Below are 19,162 nucleotides of genomic sequence, written 5' to 3'. Positions count from 1 at the left end.
TAACATGTGCCTTACCCATCTTACTCATTTAAAGTGACATATTTTGAACAATAATCTACACAGTATGTATATTATTTCTTTCACAAGATTTGTTTAAAGATGCTATTACCTTGGCACCGAAATTCTCAGAAGGAATACAGGGAATAGAAAGGACATATCTAACTTTTCTATTGGTATACATCAGTTGGACTTACATGGAAAGTTCTCTGATAAGGCCTGTGCCTTTTTAAGCCCTATGCAGTTAAAATATAGTGTTAGTGAAATAGATAAATAACATATATAAGTAAAAACTAATTAATATTACATGGAGAGGAATCTAATACATTATTTCAGGCAGGCTCTGTGCTTTCGTGCATTTCATCATCACCAAAGGGAATGGGAATAGGATGTATTCTTTCATATGGCAGAAGGTGACTTTTCTTTCCTTCATCTCTGGACCAAAGTTAAAGAGGGAGAGAAACAGTTGAGAGTCCAAAGCAAACACAGTGACAAACATTTTCAAAGTAGACAGACTAAGTGGCATTTTGATTTAACTATGGCAGGTCACTAGGAACATGTGAAAACTATCCCCACTCCCATTTACAAATGTGATTAAGGGACTAACAAGCTATTATGAGTTTTTTTAAAACTGAAATGTAGGCGAGCCATTTGAGAACGTTCAGGTGGGCAAGTCATTGGGCCATTTCTCTATTTTCCTTCTGGTGGTCTGGCCTTGAAGTAGAATGCAGCTAATGTCCCAGGAGAGACTAAGCCTGTCCAGGGGTAGCTGTGGCCACCCACCAGTTTTGGATCACTTTCTCAGCGGCAGGCACTACCTAAGTGCTTTTCCCTCCTTGACTAACTAAATTTCGGTGTCCCTGTGTAGACCACTCATTCCCATAGGATTTCCCCCTACTCCCCGCCCGAGGGGGGCGAGGGTGGGAATGGATGGGGAATTGCAGCTGTCATTAATGTTTTGGTAGCTTTCCAGAAACTAGAATTCTGGCACTTAAAATGAATTGATTTTAAACTCTAGACCTTAATACTCTGGAGAGGTTCTGAAGAAAAGCCTTGAGAGCCTTTGGGTTTCATTAGGAAAGAAAAGAGGGCATTCAGTCTTCAAGGGGACAGCTTCCTAGTTTGGGTAGAGATCGGCTTGTCAGACGAGCGAGAACCCTAACAATGAAAAACGGCTGTTTTGACTGAAAGGGGGCTCTCTTTTAATTTGGACCAAAGCGCTCCTCGTGCGATGTAAGGACTGGTGCTCATTCTCGGACCTTTCTGAGCGGCCCTTTTCCTCCGTCCTGTCCTCAGCGAGGTCCTGGCCTGGGGGCGAGGCAGCCCCGAGAGCCTCGGCCAGGGGATCCGGGGCGCGGGCGGCGGCGGCGCCTTCATTAGAGGGCGCTCTGGGGGCGGCTCCGCCGCAGTCCCGACTCCCGCCGCTTCCTCCCCGCCGCCCCTCCCCGCCAGCCCCGGCGAACGCGGCCGGGCCCTGGGGACCGAGTCTCCGCGCCGCCGGCGACGGGCGCGGGCCGCGCCGCAGCCGGAGCGGGCCCCGCCGCCGCCTTCTTCCGCCGGCCCCGCCGCCGGCCATGCATTCTTCCGCCTCCTCCGGCTCCCGTAGCCCGGGCCGGGGCCCGGCCAGCTCGAGGTAACCCTTGGCTCGGCGGGCGCAGGCCCCGCGGCTGCGCCCGCGGAGCCGGGCCCGGGGAGGCGCTGGGGGGCGAGGAAGGGGTGTCGTCGTTGTGCAGCCGGGGGAGGCGGCGGCGGCATGAGGGACCAGGGCGCGGTAGGCCCCGAGGAGGAGGCGGGGGCGCGGGGCGTCCGCCCGCCTCCCCGGGACCCGCCCCGGTGACAGGTCCGGCCTCTGAGTCCCCGCCGTTCCTCTGTCCGCAGGCAGCCGCGAGGGGAGTAGGGCGCCCGCTCGCGCCGCGCCTCGGCCGCCGCCGCCGCGTCCATGACCGCGACCCCTCGGCCGGGGACACCCGCCGCCGCCGCCGCCGCCGCCGCCGCGCAGCTCCGCGCCCCGGGCCACCGGCCCCCGGCCCCGCTCGCCCCCGCGCTCCACCGCCTGCCGTCCGCGCCCGCCGAGGTGAGCCCGGCGCGTGGGCCGAGACCGCCGTCCCGACCCGGTCCACACCCGCGGAAACCGCTGCGGGCTCCACCCGCCCCCTGAGCGCTGTCGTCGCCTCGCTTCCTCGCTTCTTCCATCATGCCCCGCTCCCCGGGCCTCTGGTCGAAGACTTTATTCCCTCCATCCCCGGCCCCTCTGCCTTCACCTCCTTCTGGCTTTTGCTCCCCTCCCCCTCTCTATATTTCTTCCTCCCTTTGCCCCACTCTCTTCCTTTCTTCCTGCCCTTTTTCTAGGCCACTCTCTCTCTCTCTCTTTTTTCTTAAATAAGGGAAAACAAAAACCCCCTTTGCCTCAAATGAAAATTTTAAGTGTAACTACTCCTTTTGCTAATGCGAGAGACCTTAGGAAGGAATGAATCAACGTGCAGGAATGGTGGTGGACCGGGTACCAGGTTCCCGGTATCTGGGAAATCTGACTCAGAGGTCCATGTTTCAGTCTTCTTGTCCCTCGTGTCGTCGATTTGGAGAAACCGATGGTGTCTAAAGCAAGTGGGTCTGTTTTTCTTCCTTAAAGTCCAACAGAAGACTGCAGTGAGACGCGCTGCGGGGACGGCCACCGATTAGTTAGTGGGAATAGCATTATCATTTGCTAAATATATTATGACATACCCTGTGCCTCTGTGAACAGCTCCCTTGACCTTGTGCGGCTCCTCCTCCCTCGCTCTCTGTCCCCCTCTGGAATTTCCCGGCGAGATGACCGAGGTACTACACTGGGAAGGCTTAGAGCCTCGATTTTCTTTTTATTTTTATGCTGGAGATGATTTCTATGTTGGTGATTATTTAGATGTGTTTAATCCATTTTCCTTTTTAAATGAATTTTCCTTTTACCTTAGAAAGACCGGACGGACTCCAATGTGAGAATGGCTGTGACTTTGGAAGAAGCTCCGTGGCTGGGCTGGACCTTAGTGAAAGCCCTGATGAGATTTGCCGTGATGGTCGCCAGCAACCTGGTTGCAATTCCATCCTACATCTGCTATGTAATTATACTTCAGCCCCTTCGTTTGCTGGACAGTAAGAGCTTCTGGTATATTGAAGGAATCATGTATAAATGGCTTTTAGGAATCGTGGCTTCCTGGGGATGGTATGCTGGATATACAGGTAAGAGTGAGAACACTTTTTTTTAATGCATAGGAACACATTTGTAATGTTATGCTTAAATCAGGAGCCATGATTAATTATATATATCTTTCACTTTGGGTTGATGATGCTTTTATGCTTTGACTAGAAAAAATAACTAGAAAACAGTTCCATTGAGTTTTTCTCTAGAATCCCACTTAAGAAGGATGATAATTTCATTAGTATAATTACATTTATTGATAAATTCCTTAAAAAATGTTTTTAACGTGATTGACATCTAATAGAACTGGTCTGCAAAAGCTCTCCTAGAAGAATAGGAGTGGGTTATACAGGGCTTGAGGGCTTACATAAGTAAGATATTTGGTCCACAAACATTGGTAATTTAGAAAAAAGACTGAACCCTATTTGTGCTAACATAATACCTTTTTTTTTTCTTTTAATGTAGTATTGTGCTGTTAACATTTTAAGCCAAGCAAAAAACGCTTTCTCTTCTGGTGTGTACATTTCTTTTGCTTACTAGAATCTATTTTATTTCATAAATCTGTATTAGAATATTAAATATGACCATTGAGTTTTGTCCATGTGAAACTACTTTATCTTTTAAGTACATTTTTATTTCTGAGTTTAAATTGCATTTTGAGAAATAGGAGTAGTACTATTCTGAAGCGGACTTTTAGAGAACTAAATGAGAAGTAGTGTTTATTTTCTGTTTTGAAGCCCTATATGCTTTGAGAACTTGTGCCCCTGTTATGAAAATTCTATATTGTATACTTATTTGACTTTTTTCCCCCTAAGAATTAGGATGATGAAAAAAGCATTGAGGTTTCCATCACTCCTCATAGACATTGAGGCTTTCATCCGAGAATTTTGTAACTGATAGGCTCCTTAGAGATCATACTCTAGATGCAGCAGTCAGTGGAGTTTGTAGTTCATAGCTTGGAAGAGTGAGGAGAGAACTCTCAGGGTCAAACAGCATGATAGTTCCCTCTTTTAAATTCTCTGTCTCCCTCTTTCTTGCCCAGACTATATCTGCAGATTTTTTCTCTACAACCAGAGAAAAAGATTGACAACACCTAGTTTTTATGGAGTCTGACAGACTCGCTAGATCAGAGTGCTCTCAGACGAAGTCTTCTTCTGGCAATGCCATTTATTGTTCTGCGAGATCTGAAGGCCCTGGGTAGTGTACACATTGCTCTCTTGTCATGTATCTTGTTGATATCCCAGTGCTTTTTGAATATAGTAAGTGAGTGAGCTTCTAGTCTGTTTTTAGGACTTCGTGGTAGCAGTAGTGATGGTAGAGAAAAAAAAGAAATTCTCGTCTATGGTGCTGAATTCTTACCTGAATTACACTCCTGTTTTAGAATTGCTTTGCCTTGTACAGTTTGAGTTTTCCTAAATATCCTATGTGGTACTGATAGCTTTGTTTTTTGTTCAATATACTTCAGTTTGCTTGTTTTAAATGAGCTCATAGTATTTTTTAGATACAAGTTCTAGATGTTCATTCTACTTAAACATGATGAAATTACTGAAATGTTGGTACTTGTGTGTGTGGGGGGGGTAGTATATTTACATATAAGGTGAGAAGCTGACAAAATTAATTTAGATTCACCTTGAGATTCTAAGGAGAACAATTTAAGTGCTGCTTGAAATTTGTTATCCTGCAGCCACAGCAAGGCCACAATGTATTTTTAAGCACATTTTCTTGGGGCATCTCTTCCTTGTTGACTATAGAACTGTACCATTTCTTTTGCCACCTGCTTGGAAAGTGGTCTTGGCGTGATCTGCATATTTTAGTCGCTCTGAAGCATCTGCTCTTTTTAGGCTACTGCATTTTTACCATATGATCAATTCATCTCATTTAAGGATAGAATATTTTAGTGTGTTTATTTTTTATGGTTTTCCTATAGGCAGAATACTTTTAGAGGGTCGTCATGGTCCGATCATAACAAAACACAGTAAAGAGCTCAAACAAATGTAGGAATGACTTTTGTTAAAAGCCGTAACTGGGTCTAAAGAAACAAACATAAGCTGGGGTTGATGAGTAGATGTACCCATAAAAGCATCTAGGAGGTTATATTAACCTTATATGGATTTATGTATTTCATTTCTTCCCTTTGTATTAAGAGGAGGATGGGCTCACATTTTTTCCCCCTTCTCTATGCTTAAGTTTCACAGATGGAAAACTGAACATTGTCAAAGGAATTCTGCTCAGCAGATCAAGTCTGTTCATGTTTTAGAATAGAAATCGCCAATTGTCGAAAAACCATTTCTGGGGAAACCTTAAATGTTAATTAATTAAATATTAGGAAACCGAAAGGTGAATATTGGTATAGAATATCATTTTTTCAAAATAACAGCATTCCGTCAATTACACAAGACAAGTCAATTACACAGCTCTGCTGCTGAGGCCTTATGTGGATTATCTACCCTTCACTGCTGCACATGGTAGTTTCTAGCCTATGTGGCTACCTAAATTTAAACTAATTAATATGAAAAAATTAAAAAATCAGTTTCTCAGTCACACCAACCACATTTCAAGTGCTCTATATTAGGTGTCTAGTGGCTACTGTTTTGGATAGTGCAGATGTAGATGAAACAGTTCCATCATCACAGAAAGTTCTGTTGCACAGAGCTGATAAATAATAAGTATGGCTTTCTCCTTTTTCTTAGGAAAAACGCATTTTATATTTATAAAAAGAATATTTTTCTAAACACTGTTCTAAACATTTCTTTTAGGGAAAAAAGGAAGATTTATTCAACTTTTATAAAATTGTCTTTTAATTTGAGGCAAATGTCACAAAAATGAGTCCACTAAACTCAGACATGCTTCCTGGATGGGGAACAGTGAGGCTAGTAAGCCCACGAACTTGAATGAACATTCTTACACTTAATTTGTGTTCTCAGAGCTGGAGTACGGCCTGTGGACACAGAAAATGGAAAGGAGTTTTCTGGTCTTTCCACTGGTTTCTGACTTTAGGTCTTGTTGGGGACACACTTCTTGAAAGAACTCATGTTCTTTGGGGTTTGTTCAGTTTCTGGCTTGCAACTAGGTCATGGTGACAGCTGGTACCACATTATCGTTAGTAGGAAGTGCTGTAGAAACATCTTACGCTGAGGAGAAGTTACACACTTCCTTTGCTCTAATGTTTCAGGGGCATACCAAAAGAGGTACTAGCTTAATTAATGATCCACTTCTGTATGCTTTTATTCAGGTCTAGGATAAATCAGTACACTCCCTTCCCCCCAATTTAAGGGAACAGTGGCTAATTGAGAGAGAGATTTAAAAAAATAAAATGTATTTATTTGAAATAGTTTATTTTTATTCTCATTCACTTACATTAGTAAGTTCATTGTTCCCCATCCAAACACATTAAAGTCTTTTACACAAAATTATTTAAAAAATATTCATTGTAAGTAGAAACACAAAGTCTAGTTGAAAGAGAGCTGAGGTGCCAGGGAACTTGCCACCAAACTTTTTGTTTAGCAGATGCCGTTTCCCTTAGATTGGGTATTTCCTTGGGTGGCTTTGGAAAGCCGATGGAGATCAGGTTTAGTTTCCCCCACTCCCCAAATGACAGCTGTCATGGCTCTGTTAGTCTTTGGGGTTATTTGATTATTTGGTAGTTTATTTATTTTTTTTACTGGGGTACAAATTTATTGTGTGAGAAGAAAATTTAGGAATCATATCTGACCTTGAAATTCTAGAGAAATTTAAAAAAATATTCTATAGCAGTATTTTTCCACCTTTGAGTCATAAACCAATTTACGTGTCAAGATGAACATTTTAAAATAGTAAAATAAAATGCAGTTAAATAGAAAAGATCAGAAATGTGTGTATCCGTACTGGGTAGTGCTACAGAATGTATTCTTTACTGTGAGTCTTGTCAACGTTTGAAAGGCATTGATTGTTCTAATGGAAAGAACACTGCAATTTACAAGTCTGAGAGTCAAATATCTTGGTTTAATTTTCACATATCTCCTCACTGGTGGGGGTGAGATTCTTATCTGCTTTGTGCCCACCAGGCTCTGAGCTCTTTACAGATAGAGATGTGGTCTCTATAACATTAGAGCCCAGTTCATTGCCTGATAATCACAGAGTATTCCGTAGCGTCTAAGTATTTTTTGAATGATTTTCTTTCTTGGTCCCAGCTGAAGTGCCTTAGCTGCCTACCTTCCTGAGGAGTCTGATATCGAGGTCATTCCAAAATGTAAACCCTGAACTGGGTCATCTTCTCACACACACATACACACACACACAAATCCTATAGTACCACATTTGTTAATTTAACACACCTTTATTGAGCTTCTATTATGTGAGAACAGGTGCCTTGGATGTGCTGAGGTGCACAGGACATAATCTCTGACTTTAAGGAGTTCCCAGCAGCCTTGGTGGGGAAGACAGTGCACCAACAACCAAAACATCCTAGTATAATGCTCTCATGGAGATGTAGTGTGGGATGAAAGAGAAGGGGTTCCTGATCTCCCATCAGTGGCAGGTGGTAGCAGAGAGGGAACAGGGAATGTAGGGAAGAAGATGCTTTAAATTTCTTTTTTTTTTTTCCATTAGGGAAATAGTTCTCTGAGGGGCTACCTCTATCATCAATAATTATAATAGATTTAAAAGACGCAAATAATGTGTCAGTTTGAAATTTATGTTTTCGTGATGATAATATTAGCTAATATTTATTGAAATGTAAGCCAAGTAGTGCTCTAAGTGTTTCAGTTATTTCATGCTCACAGCAGTCTTCTCTGGTCGGTACTATTATTATCCCCTCTCTTTTCATTGCTCATATTGATGTTGAAACACAGAGGTTTCACAGTTACTTCCCTTTCAGCATTAACTGGATTGATGTCATCACAGAGTTATTTTTGTATTTAAAGAGCCATTATTGATCTTTATATAATATTCCTAGAGTTTTTCGTGATTTTTACTACGCACGTGTTTTTTTTGTTTCCAAGACATGAAATCTCTTTCCAAAACTACAGCTCTGACACCTGAAAGCAGTATAATAGTTATGGATTTCTCCAAGAAGCTAAAAAAATGGTTGCTTCAATGGAAGTATTCTTAATGTACTGTAAATTTCATTAAAAAAATACTTCTTTACGTCTCTTCTTTTATAGAGAACAACAGTTCACCTGGAATTTTAGATTTTGAGTGCTTGGCAGTAGATTGTCATGAGAGTGAGGAGTTATTGTGTGATATTAGGCCAACAACTGATCTTGACATCTAGCTAAGGAGTTTTCAGTATAGTATTTTGATTTTTATATGGAAAATGTATCTTTAAAGGTAAATATCACTAAATGCTTTAAACTCAGCAGTCTGGTGACACTGAATATTTGATATCTGGTCTTATTTCAAAAATCATATATAATTCAGTAATTTATTTTAGATAGCTTTTCTTCTGGAAATATATAAAATATATTTATTCATGCACATATACCCATGTGCACTATTACAGAAGCACATGAAGCAGTATTTGTAGTGTTTATAGACCTTAAGACCTCAGATTCTGAAGTCAGAAAGCTGGGCAAAACAATTCCTACTTTCTTTTTGTTTACATTTGCCTGGTATATCTTTGCCCATCTTTTTGTTTTTGAACTTTTTAAATGCCTTTAGATGTCTCTAATAATCAATTAGTTAGGAGTAAGGTTTTGCTTTATGAGTCAATTTGAAAATCTTTCTTTTAATACGAGTTAAATCCATTTATGTTTATTGATATGTCAGATATGTTTTGTCTATGCTCTGTCATTGTATTTTATTTTTAGTTTTCTGTTCATATATATTATATAAATATATCTAAATATGTATAAATAAAAATAAAAATATATATTACATATAAATATATATGAATTTTAAGTTTTTCACTGTGTAGTCTGTTTTTCTTTGCTTTTTTCTTCTGATATTTAGCAAGGCTCATATTTTTGTCTTCTTAGTTAGTTTATCTGATATTCTTAGTTCTCTATTTGTAGAAATTATTAGTTGTCTTTCTATGAACAAAGGTAAAATTCTTTTAAAATCTTCTCTTTTCCCCTTTCTCTTCTCTATCACCCAGTTTTAGTCAATAGTATTTATTCACAATAATATTCGCATTTGTACTATTATGTAAGCTTATACTTCTGCTCCTTGCTTTGTAAGCTTTAAGGCTATCCATTTACACCCAGCTATTACATCAGGGTAATCAGAAAGCTTGTTTATACTTCCTGCTCACTTTCTCCCTTTTCCAGTTTTTGTTATTTGAATTTATATTTTGTTACAGCCTATAATATTTATGTTCTGTTTTATCACCCTTCTCTCTTGCTTTAATCTGAAGTCTTCAGTTAAATCTATTTAGTGCTCATCCAAGCACTTTTGCTGAAGTTTTTCCCAGTCATCTTTTGGTCGACTCAAGGTCATCTCTAGTAGTTTCTCAGTAAGGAATCATGGGAACAGCATGGGAATATCATTCTTACATTTTCAGAACTTATTTTCATTGCTTTACACTTGAAGAACAACTTAGCGGGTAATAAAACCCAGGGCTTACTCTTTCTTTCTTATAGATATTGTACAAATGTCTTCAGGTATTAAATGTTGCTGTGGAGATGTGTGAAGCCAGCTTGAATTTTTTTTCCCCCCATTATTTATGATTTGATCTTTTTTTGCCTATCTACCTAAAAGATTTTCTCTTTTTCTCTAATATTTAGTAACTTTACTGGGATATGTTGGTGTAGGATATACTGGCATATTTGTGCCCTTTGAATAATGTAGATTCCAGTCTATTTTTATTTCAGGAAAATTTTCTTTAATTGTATCTATAAATATTTTTTGATTGTTTTGGTTTTCTTTTTTGGCGACTCTAAATGTATATACATTGGATATCCCTTTGTATATCTTTTTTATTATTTTCTCTTTAATCTTTTTAAACATTGTTCATTTGTTTCTGTTTTTAATGTCTCTTACTATGTCTTCTGCAGTGTTTCTTCTGTCTGTTCTCCTTTCAGTTTCTTCTTCATTTCTCTTATGGTTTTGTTTATTCTTCTATTTCTTCCTGAATTCTGCCAGTTTATGCTTTCCCGATGCCTGTTTTCTACATATTTCTCCCTCGAGTTCTTATATTCATGCTTTGTGATCTTCTTCATGGTGGTGATGACTTCACTGATTTTCTTAGATTCATGCAGAAATATTTAGTTAGAATTTTTATCTTTTTTTGTTGTAATATTTTTCTAATGAGCGTTCTTTCTCATTTGGTACTTTATGCTGCTCATTTCTACCATTTTTCTTATACTATCTCTAAGTCAATGCTGTAGCAGTTACCTTTTTATTTCCTGTAATTTAACGAATTGGATTTTCCTCTGTCAGTTATTTGTAGGATGTGTGCGTGGGGCCAGGGTAGATTTCAGATTTCTGCCTCTGAGAGTCTTTTTCACATATGTCCCCTGGGTGTGTTTCTCTGTTTTGCCACAAGTCCTCTGCCTCTCCAAACCAGACCAAGTCTCGGAGACTTTTTGTCACCGATTCTGGGCCCTCCATCCTTTTGAAGCTGTGACTGGAGGGACACAGTGCCAGCCTGCCAACATAGGCCCCATTCTCTAAGGAAGTGCATTCTTGCCATTGCTTTCTGAGATCTGCCACCGGGCCCTCCTCATCACATGCCTCAACTTAACATCTCTGCCTCTGCTCTCCACTCCCAATGTAGATTCTGTCTGATAGCAGCCTGGTTTGATCTCAGGCCTGATCTCATGTATTTTAGACTTTTATATTTTTGTTTTTCTCATAAGTTTGCTGAAAAAAGAGTTTTGTGAGGTTTTTCTCTTTCTCCTCGTTGCTATGTGTATTTTCCAGGAAGATTCGTGTCTATAACTCTACTATGTTCATACCAGAAAGTGCAACACAAGATTTTTATTCAACTATGTAATTATAATTCAGACAACTGTGTCGCCATTCTACAGTTCTAGTTGATTATTATAAAATGGAGACCAGTTTTACCTCCTAGTTAATTTTCCTTAAGATCTGCCCAAAAGCAAGAAATAGCCTCCCTAACTTATTTTCCTCCCAGTGGTTCTCAAACCGTTTTGATTCTTGGACTACTTATCAGTGGAGTATAGTTAAGGTATCTACTCTATTTTCAGTTGGTTCCAGTCAGAAAATGTCACCAAAATCAATGGCAGAAGTGAGTTATCTTTGATACTTCAGTAAGAAATGCGAATGAAATGTAATGTTACTACCCTCTTGGGCCTGGTCTGTGGACCACCTCGAAAACTTTAAGGATGGCCAGTGCCCCTCAAACTTCGATAAATATGTTTATTGTATATTATATATATCTTAGCATGTATAGAATATATATATTTGTTATATATAAAGTAATTATATATTAAATACGTTACAGTATATTTATAGTTTATTTGTTATAACTAGTTTCGGGAGTTTCAGAGTTTACAAACTAGTGGCTATATTCACCAGCTCATGCGCTTTATTTGGCTTTTGCACTATCCTAACCTTTTTTTTAATTAGTTGCCAACATTTCAAAATTAAAGAGATTTCACCAAACATAAAAAATAAAACTCAGATTTCCAGCTCTTAAGATATTAGAAATCTGGCCAGGCTGGGCCCTTATTTCTGTCTGCAGCAGTTTGCTAGGGGAAAGTGATGGCTGCCTCCATTATATGGGGCCTGTGCTGTCCAGTTCATTCAAGATCCCACTTCTTCCTCGTGTTACTCTGGTTCTGCTTTGCTCGTTGTCATTACCTGCCTGGACCCCAGAGGTTTAGGTGATGTTCATTAAAAAAAAAACCTCAAATAACAATGACCAGTCTGTTTCTGTTGGTATAGGATAGTTTTGCATTTACAAGCCTTAATGCCTATACATGAATGAGTTCTACCATTAAAAATGGAAAGTTTGTTAGTGACCTCAGTGCTGATTTCATGTAGCAGAGACATGTGATGGGAAGTGAAAAATGAAGTGCCATTAGTAAGAACTGTGGTCACAAGGTTTTCAAGTTTCACATACCTTTTACTAACCTAGCAAAATGTTTCCTGTTGTTTGTGCACTCATTAATTAGTAGAATGTCTCATTTCATCTTATGAACAAAATCATGTAAAATCTAGGTTATTAAAAATTAGTTATTTCTCTTTGCTTTTCATATTTTTAAATATGAAAACAGAGCAAGTCCAGTTGATTTCTGTTTCTTTAAATTATAGTACAGATAATTTAAAAATAATGTTGTAAAAAACATGCCTAAGTTTTAGTCATGAGATTATACTTTTTCTTAAGGTTGAGTATCTTTTCAAGTTTTGCTAGAAAATCACCTTTCATAACATTTTTAACTTGTTAAACTTTAAGAAACATTGTGAATCATATATGTAAGACACATTTTGAATATGCTATTAATTGGAAATTTTAATTTTTTGAGACTTTGAGGGGAAAAAAATCTGGAAATTTAAACACAAGAAGTTTCTGAATCACCAAAAGACTAAACTATGATCAGTATAGTTTAATGTGAAGAATTTATATTATTTAAATAGAGATAATTCATATACCATAAAATTTACCATATTAAAATGTACCATATTAAATTCAATGGTTTTAGTATGAGTCACAAGACTGTACAGCCATTCCACTGACTAGTTTCAGAACATTTCAGCACCCCCAAAAGATACCCTAAACCGATAAGCAGTCACTGCCCATCTCTTCCTTCAACCCCTGGCGATCTGTGTTCTGTCTGCATGGATTTGCCTATTCTGGACATTTTGCATAAATGGAATCGCATTATATGTGGTCTTTTGTTTCTGACTTCTTTCACATAGCATGTTTTCAAAGTTTGTCCTTATTGTAACATGTGTCTGTAGTTCATTCCTTTATGGCTGAATAATATTCCAGTGTATGGATAGACCACACTTTGTTTATATGTTCATCAGCTGATGAACATTTGGTTCGTTTCCACATTTTGGCTGTTGTGAATAGTGCTGCTATGAACATTCATGGTCAAGTTTCTATATGAACATATGTTTTTAATAATCTTGGACCTAGGAGTCAAATTGCTGGGTCATATGAGAATTCTATGTTTAACTTTTTGAGGAACTGCCAAACTGTTTTCCATAGCAGCTGTCCCATTGTACATTCCCACCAGCCGTGTAGAAGAGTTCTAATTAGTAACATCCTCACTAATGCTTGTGATTTTCTGGGTGGTGGTGGTGGTGGTTGTTTTTAATTTGGCCATTTTAGTGGATGTGAAGTGGTAGCTAATTGTGGTTTAGATTTGCATTTTCCTAATGACTAATGATGTTAAGCGTCTTTTTATGTGTTTATTAGCCATTCGTATATCTTTGGAGAAATATCTATTCAAATCCTTTGCCCATTTTTAAATTGGGTTATTTGTCTTTTTATTGTACGAGATTCTTTCTATATTCTGCATACCGTACCCTATTTTTTCATTGGTTGCTTTGCTTTTGATGTCAGATCTGAGAAACCATTGCCTAATCCAAAGTCATGAAGATTTATACTTGTGTTTTCTTTTAAGAGTTTAGCTTTTACATTTAGGTCTTTGATCCATTTTAAGTTAATTTTTCTCTATGGTGTAAGGTAGGGGTCCGAACTTCATTTTTTTGCATGTGGATATCCAGTTGTCCTAGCATTGTTTGTTGAAAAAAAACCTTCCACATTCAATGATCTTGGCATTATTGTTGAAAATCAGATGTAAATTCTTTTCCATTGATGTGTATGTCTTTATGCTAGTACCACACTGTCTTTATTACTGTAGTTTTGTAATAAGTTTTGAGTGTTAAGTACATTTTGTTCTATCTTAACTATTTAAAAAGTTATGGTCCTTTCTGTATATTATGACTTCAATAATAATAAGTCCACAAATCAGAAATCTTAATTTAATACTGTCTTGAATTTTAAAAAGTGTATTGTGAATAGTGTTTTTTTTTTCAATTACAGTTGACTTTCATATTTTATATTAGTTTTAGGCATATGGCATTGTGGTTAGACGCAAATAGTGGTTTTCAATAATTAATATTCATAATTGGGTTAAATGACCCCTTTCTACCTTTGTTGAGGAAATGCTTACTAGTTATCTGTTTCACTAATTATCCTAGAAATATTGTTATTAAGAATAAAATACTTATTTACTGTTTGCTTTCTCAAGAAAACAGGACATTAGTTGTAGAAGTATCTTGTGTGATAGCTCAGTCAAATATTGACTGCCTGCTGCCAGTTTGCAAAGTTACTGATTTGTAAGATACTGTGCTAGAGAGTATGATTTAGATTAATTCATACCAAAAGGATTTTTAACATAGTTAGTTTGTATTTTGATGGATGGTTTAGGGAATAGTCAAGTTTACTATGAACTATGTGTCCAAAATGGATCTGCAAAAGTTTCCTGAAAAATAGAAATCAATATGCACATTTTCCCCTAATGTTATGGTTCCAGTTTTTAAAATTAATTGATGTCCTAGCAGAGAATAAAATTAACTGGAAGTTAAATTTATTTTGTAGAATAAAGTATAGATTACATTGATAAGGAACAAGGGTGTCATTTTGAATAAGTTGCAGGCTGATTTTTATGAGTGGAATAGAATTGGTTTTTGTGTATGAGAGACTGAACTGGGCAGTCATTTAAAACTGCAATAATTATTGAAAGTTATTTTAAGCCTCAGATATTTATATAAAGATGTATTTTTAACAAAGAATAGATTAAAAAAAAGATATGATATCAGAGATTGCATGATGAATTAAAAAAATTTGCCTTTTAAGTTAGTATGTTTGGGTCCTGCTACTACCACTTGCAAATTGTATAAATTTGAGCTGGTTACTTAAATTCTCTGAGCCTCAGTCTCATCATCTATAAAATGAAGGTTATGATACTTATTTCTTTTGAAGCTTAAACGTAAAGTGAATAGCATGGTGTTTGGTACTCTTTGAGAATATTCAAGCTTGGCTAATAATATAGCTCCATACAGTTTTTGTTTTAATCAATAAATAATAATTTATGGTTATTTAAGCCAGTCTAACTAAAATATTAACTAAATTTTATGTTTATAAATTATGAAATGCTTTGAAGCAATGTATGTTTAATTGATTCAGCCACCTATTCTAATAATGAATATTCGAGTGCCCGCTCTGTCAGGCACTGTGCTGGTGGTGGGAGAACAGGCACAGCGCCTGGGCTTCTGCAGTTGACTCTTTTGTGTGGGAGACAGGAGGACTCATGTGGTAACCATGTGATCACAGTTGTGAGAAGGGCTACAAAGAACAAGTATTGAGACTCTGAGAGTAAGAAACAGAGGGCTTAATCTAGGGATGAGTGGCGTCAAAGAAGATGGGGTCCTTGAGAAAGTGGTGTTGAGACTGACGGACACCTGAGGAATGAGTAGGAGTTGGCCAGGTGATGCCGGGGGAGGGGCAGCACATGCAGAGGATGAAAAGGGTCTGTCATGTTTGAGGAATGCAAGGAAGGCCAGATTGGCTGCAGCACTGAGTGAATGAGGACGAGAGGAGTCGGGGTGGTTGTGGCAGGGAGTCGATGAGGCAAATCCACTGAGGCGCTGTAGTGCATATTAAGGATTTTGAAACTATTCAAGGATTTTAAGTAGGGAATGGTGAAATCAGATTTATATTTATAATTCTATATTCTGCCAGCTTTGTGGAAATGGAGCAGAGAGAAGTGCGAGTGTGCAAGGGACACTCTCTAGAAGATTCTCACCTCATCGAGGTGAGGTGCTGGTTGCTTGGTCTAGGGGTGATGACAGTGGAGATAGAAAGAAGTAAACTAATTGACGAGTTTTATAGAAGGAAACTCGTCAGGACTTGCTGAGGGATTGGACATAGAGGATGCAGTAGAAGGCCAGGTAACGGAGATGACCATGAGGTTTCTGGTGTGAGCTGCTGGGTGGTTTAGGGAGGCTCAGAAAAGGAGCAATACTGTGAGGAAAGAGGAAAATTTAGCATAGGATGGGTGAGAAATATTTAGGTGGAGCTCTGAAGTAAATATATGGATATACGGTCTGGAGCTCAGAGGAGAAGCCTGAGCTAGAAAGGTAAATTGAGAAATTACCAATGGTATTTAAAGCAATGGAGATGGATGAGATCAGCTAAAGATTGTTAGTACTGAGTGATTAGAGGCCCAGGATCAAATTCAGGGAATGCCAACATTTGGAGGCTGGGGAGAGGAGGATGGCTGAGTCCAAGAAGGAGGAGCTAGAGAAGCAGGAGGAGTGCCTGCCCTAAGGATATGGTGTCAGATGTCAACAGTGCGTCAAGGCAGGGGCCTCATAAATGCTGCTGAGAGTTTGTATTTTGTGAGATGAGAGCTGACTCATTTTTTTATTGCCTTTGGCAAGAACAGCTTCGTCGAGGTGATTGAAGTGGACGCTACGTTGGAATAGGTTGGAGATGAATGATGAATGGGAGGAGATAAAATGCAAGCGTGAAACATATGACTTTCCAGAAATTTGGCTCTGAAGGAGTGGAGGATGATAGTTACAAGAAAGAAATTGAGTCAAGAGAAGGCTTTTTACATTTTTTTATTTTTAAGGTGGAAAAGTCAAGATTTTGACCCACTTTAAAGTTGTAATTGAAGAAACCAGAGTCCCTTACTTACGTGGCTATGTATTTAGGAAACCATTCTTAGTGAAGATCGAGTGAGGGAACGTTTATCACGGCGGGATACCTGGGAAGCATGTAAATGTTGGCTCCGGTGGCAGATACAGGCCGCGCCTCCAGGTTTTGGTTCTATACTAAACTCTTATTTAGTAAGGCTGCTCCCCCTCAGCCCCACTGCATTTTCTCACTGATTTTCTTCCTCTCCCTACGATCTCTTATTCCGTTTCTTTGAAAATGTCTACCTACTTACCTAACCCTTGACATCCTTCCCCATTCTTTCAATTTCCCCTTTTTCCTTCTTTCTGAACCTCTTTGCCATCTGCTCTGTAACTGTGGTTCTTAACCTTTAGGCTGAGATTTTCTTTGGGCTTCAGAGTTCTCTCAGAGGGTCAAGAATCTGTACACATATTCAGTACCATCTATAGGTGAATAAATGATGCCTTGTAAATATGTGTTAATATTTTTCAAATTTATGTAGCTACCGTGTTGATTAATAAGAAATCCCTTAAAAGCATTATAGACTTTATAGTTGCTTTTTTGTTATGGCTATTTTCACTCAATGCTAAAAGAACCATTTCTATCATAGATACCTACATATTTGGACATTAAAAAGGCCGTTCATACTGGAAATGGTTAGGACTCACTGCTTTACAACAGAAAACATTCAGAATTCCACTTCCTGTTTTTCACTGTTTTACCTTTGCTGTTCCTGTCTTTAAAATCCTTTTCCCATTTAGAAAAAAAAAGTGCAGCTCACTGCCATTGTTCATTTAACATCAGGCGTAGGAATGCTATGTTTTCTAGGATTTGACGTGTTCAGTGATCGAGAATTACTATATTTTGTAAATGGAAATACTGCTACTCAAAACAGAATGCTATAAGTGAATGATGTAATTTGTTTCCAAAGACTATCAAAATACGAGAGCGCTGCAAAAATAATAAAAGCGAGCTATTTCATGGCAAACTTTGGGGGTAAGGTTACGACTGTGATCTACAAGTTATCTCCTGGTAGATACTGCAGTGATTATTCTCCAATTCGGGGCAGAAATACCCGGGGCAAACGGGAAAGGGGTAACTAACTTGTCAGTTGCTTAAGGGCGAGAGCTGAGGTTCTTCTTCCTTAGATACCTTTCTGCAGTGGTGGGCAAGCTACTACCCTTGAGCCCAATCCAGCCTGCTGCCGGTTTGTTTTGTAAATCCTCTCCAGCTCTGCAGATCACATTTGCAATCAACCAGATAACAGGAATCACTAACTTAGAACTCCAATAAAGTGAAATGTTACTCCTCCCAAGGAAAAATTCCATTTTTCTCATTGATAGACCTGTATTACAAAAAGTTGTACAGTAGTTCTCTCTTCTCCACAGGTTCACTTTCTACAGTTACGCCTTCTGCGGTTTCAGCCATCTGCTGTCAACTGCAGTCTGAAAATATTAAATGAAAAATTCCAGAAATAACCAGTTCATAAGTTTTTAAATTGCATGCTATTCTGACTAACGTGATGAAATCTTGCGCCTTCCCGCTCTGTCCCCGCTGGATGTGAATCATCCCTGTATCCAGGGTATCCACACTGTATACACCACCTGCCAGCTGGTCACCTGGTAGCCATCTCAGTTATCAGATTGACTGCTGTCGTATCACAGTGCTTGTTTTCAGATCACCCTTATTTTACTTACTAATGGCCCCAAAGTCATTCACATAACTTTTATAACAGTATGTTGTTATAATTGTTTTATTTTATTATTAGTTTCTTGTTGTTAATCTTTTATTGTGCCTAATTTATAAATTAAGCTCGATCATAGCTATGTAAGTATAGAAAAAAACATAGTGTATTTAGGGTTTGGTACTATTTGAGGTTTTATGCATCCGCTGAGGATCTTGGAATATATCCCCATGGATAAGGGAGAGACTATTCAATTATTTTTATATTTTGAATTTTGTCAAAAAATTTGTGGAAATTTGTTGGTAAAGAAATTTGTTATGTAAATACCTATATAATATCCTCAATTTTGCCTCTTGGCCAGCATGGCTTAAAATTTTTACTGTCTGACTCTTTACAGAAAAAATTTACTGACTGCTGCCTTATAGTACTTGTTCCCAGATTTTTCTGCACATCTGAATTATTAAACGATTTTAAATATATATATATGTAAATTCTTCTACTCTGTTGATTCTAATTCAGTACATCCAGATGGATCCAGGAACCTAGATTTTTAGCAAGCTATTTAGTTGATTGGGAATCACTTCTATTAATGCATTCACAGGGTTGAAGTCCACGAAATAATGTAGTGAATTTTGGATTAGATGTCAGAAGATAGCTTATTATTTTATTTCAGCATTTACTAACTGTGGGACCTTATCCAAGTAATGACTTGTTCTGCGGGTTTTTAAAACAA

General features: G+C 38.6%; 2 protein-coding genes across 2 annotated transcripts in view; one reads left to right on the top strand and one right to left on the bottom strand.

Moving 5' to 3' along the window:
- Window positions 1-338: 338 nt before the first annotated feature.
- Window positions 339-1,948, bottom strand: LOC120617513 (collagen alpha-1(III) chain). Its single transcript, XM_039881143.1, has 2 exons — window positions 1,877-1,948; window positions 339-1,631 (listed from the first exon to the last, which is right to left on the bottom strand). Exons 1-2 carry the CDS (start codon window positions 1,936-1,938, stop codon window positions 1,139-1,141), a joined length of 555 nt encoding a protein of 184 aa, XP_039737077.1. The 5' UTR covers window positions 1,939-1,948; the 3' UTR covers window positions 339-1,138.
- A 40-nt stretch (window positions 1,949-1,988) lies between these two features.
- LPGAT1 (lysophosphatidylglycerol acyltransferase 1) overlaps window positions 1,989-19,162 on the top strand; it is a 62,205-nt gene continuing 45,031 nt past the window's right edge. Inside the window, 2 exon segments of the mRNA XM_039881142.1 lie at window positions 1,989-2,071; window positions 2,946-3,210. Coding sequence (XP_039737076.1) covers window positions 2,973-3,210 — 238 coding nt within the window. The 5' untranslated portion in view covers window positions 1,989-2,071; window positions 2,946-2,972.

This window comes from Pteropus medius, unplaced genomic scaffold (assembly GCF_902729225.1).
Source record: "Pteropus medius unplaced genomic scaffold, Ma_sr-lr_union100, whole genome shotgun sequence".
Taxonomy (NCBI): Eukaryota; Metazoa; Chordata; class Mammalia; order Chiroptera; family Pteropodidae; genus Pteropus; species Pteropus medius.
The sequence above is the reverse complement of the archived record's forward strand: the minus strand, read 5'-3'. Positions and strand labels throughout refer to the sequence as shown.

Coding starts and splice junctions, on each gene's coding strand:
- LOC120617513 (XM_039881143.1), bottom strand. CDS start 1,938: ATGGACGCGGCGGCGGCGGCCGAGGCGCGGCGCGAGCGGGCGCCCTAC. Junction 1,632..1,876: donor CCCTACTCCCCTCGCGGCTG/CCTGCGGACAGA, acceptor AGCCAAGGGTTA/CCTCGAGCTGGCCGGGCCCC.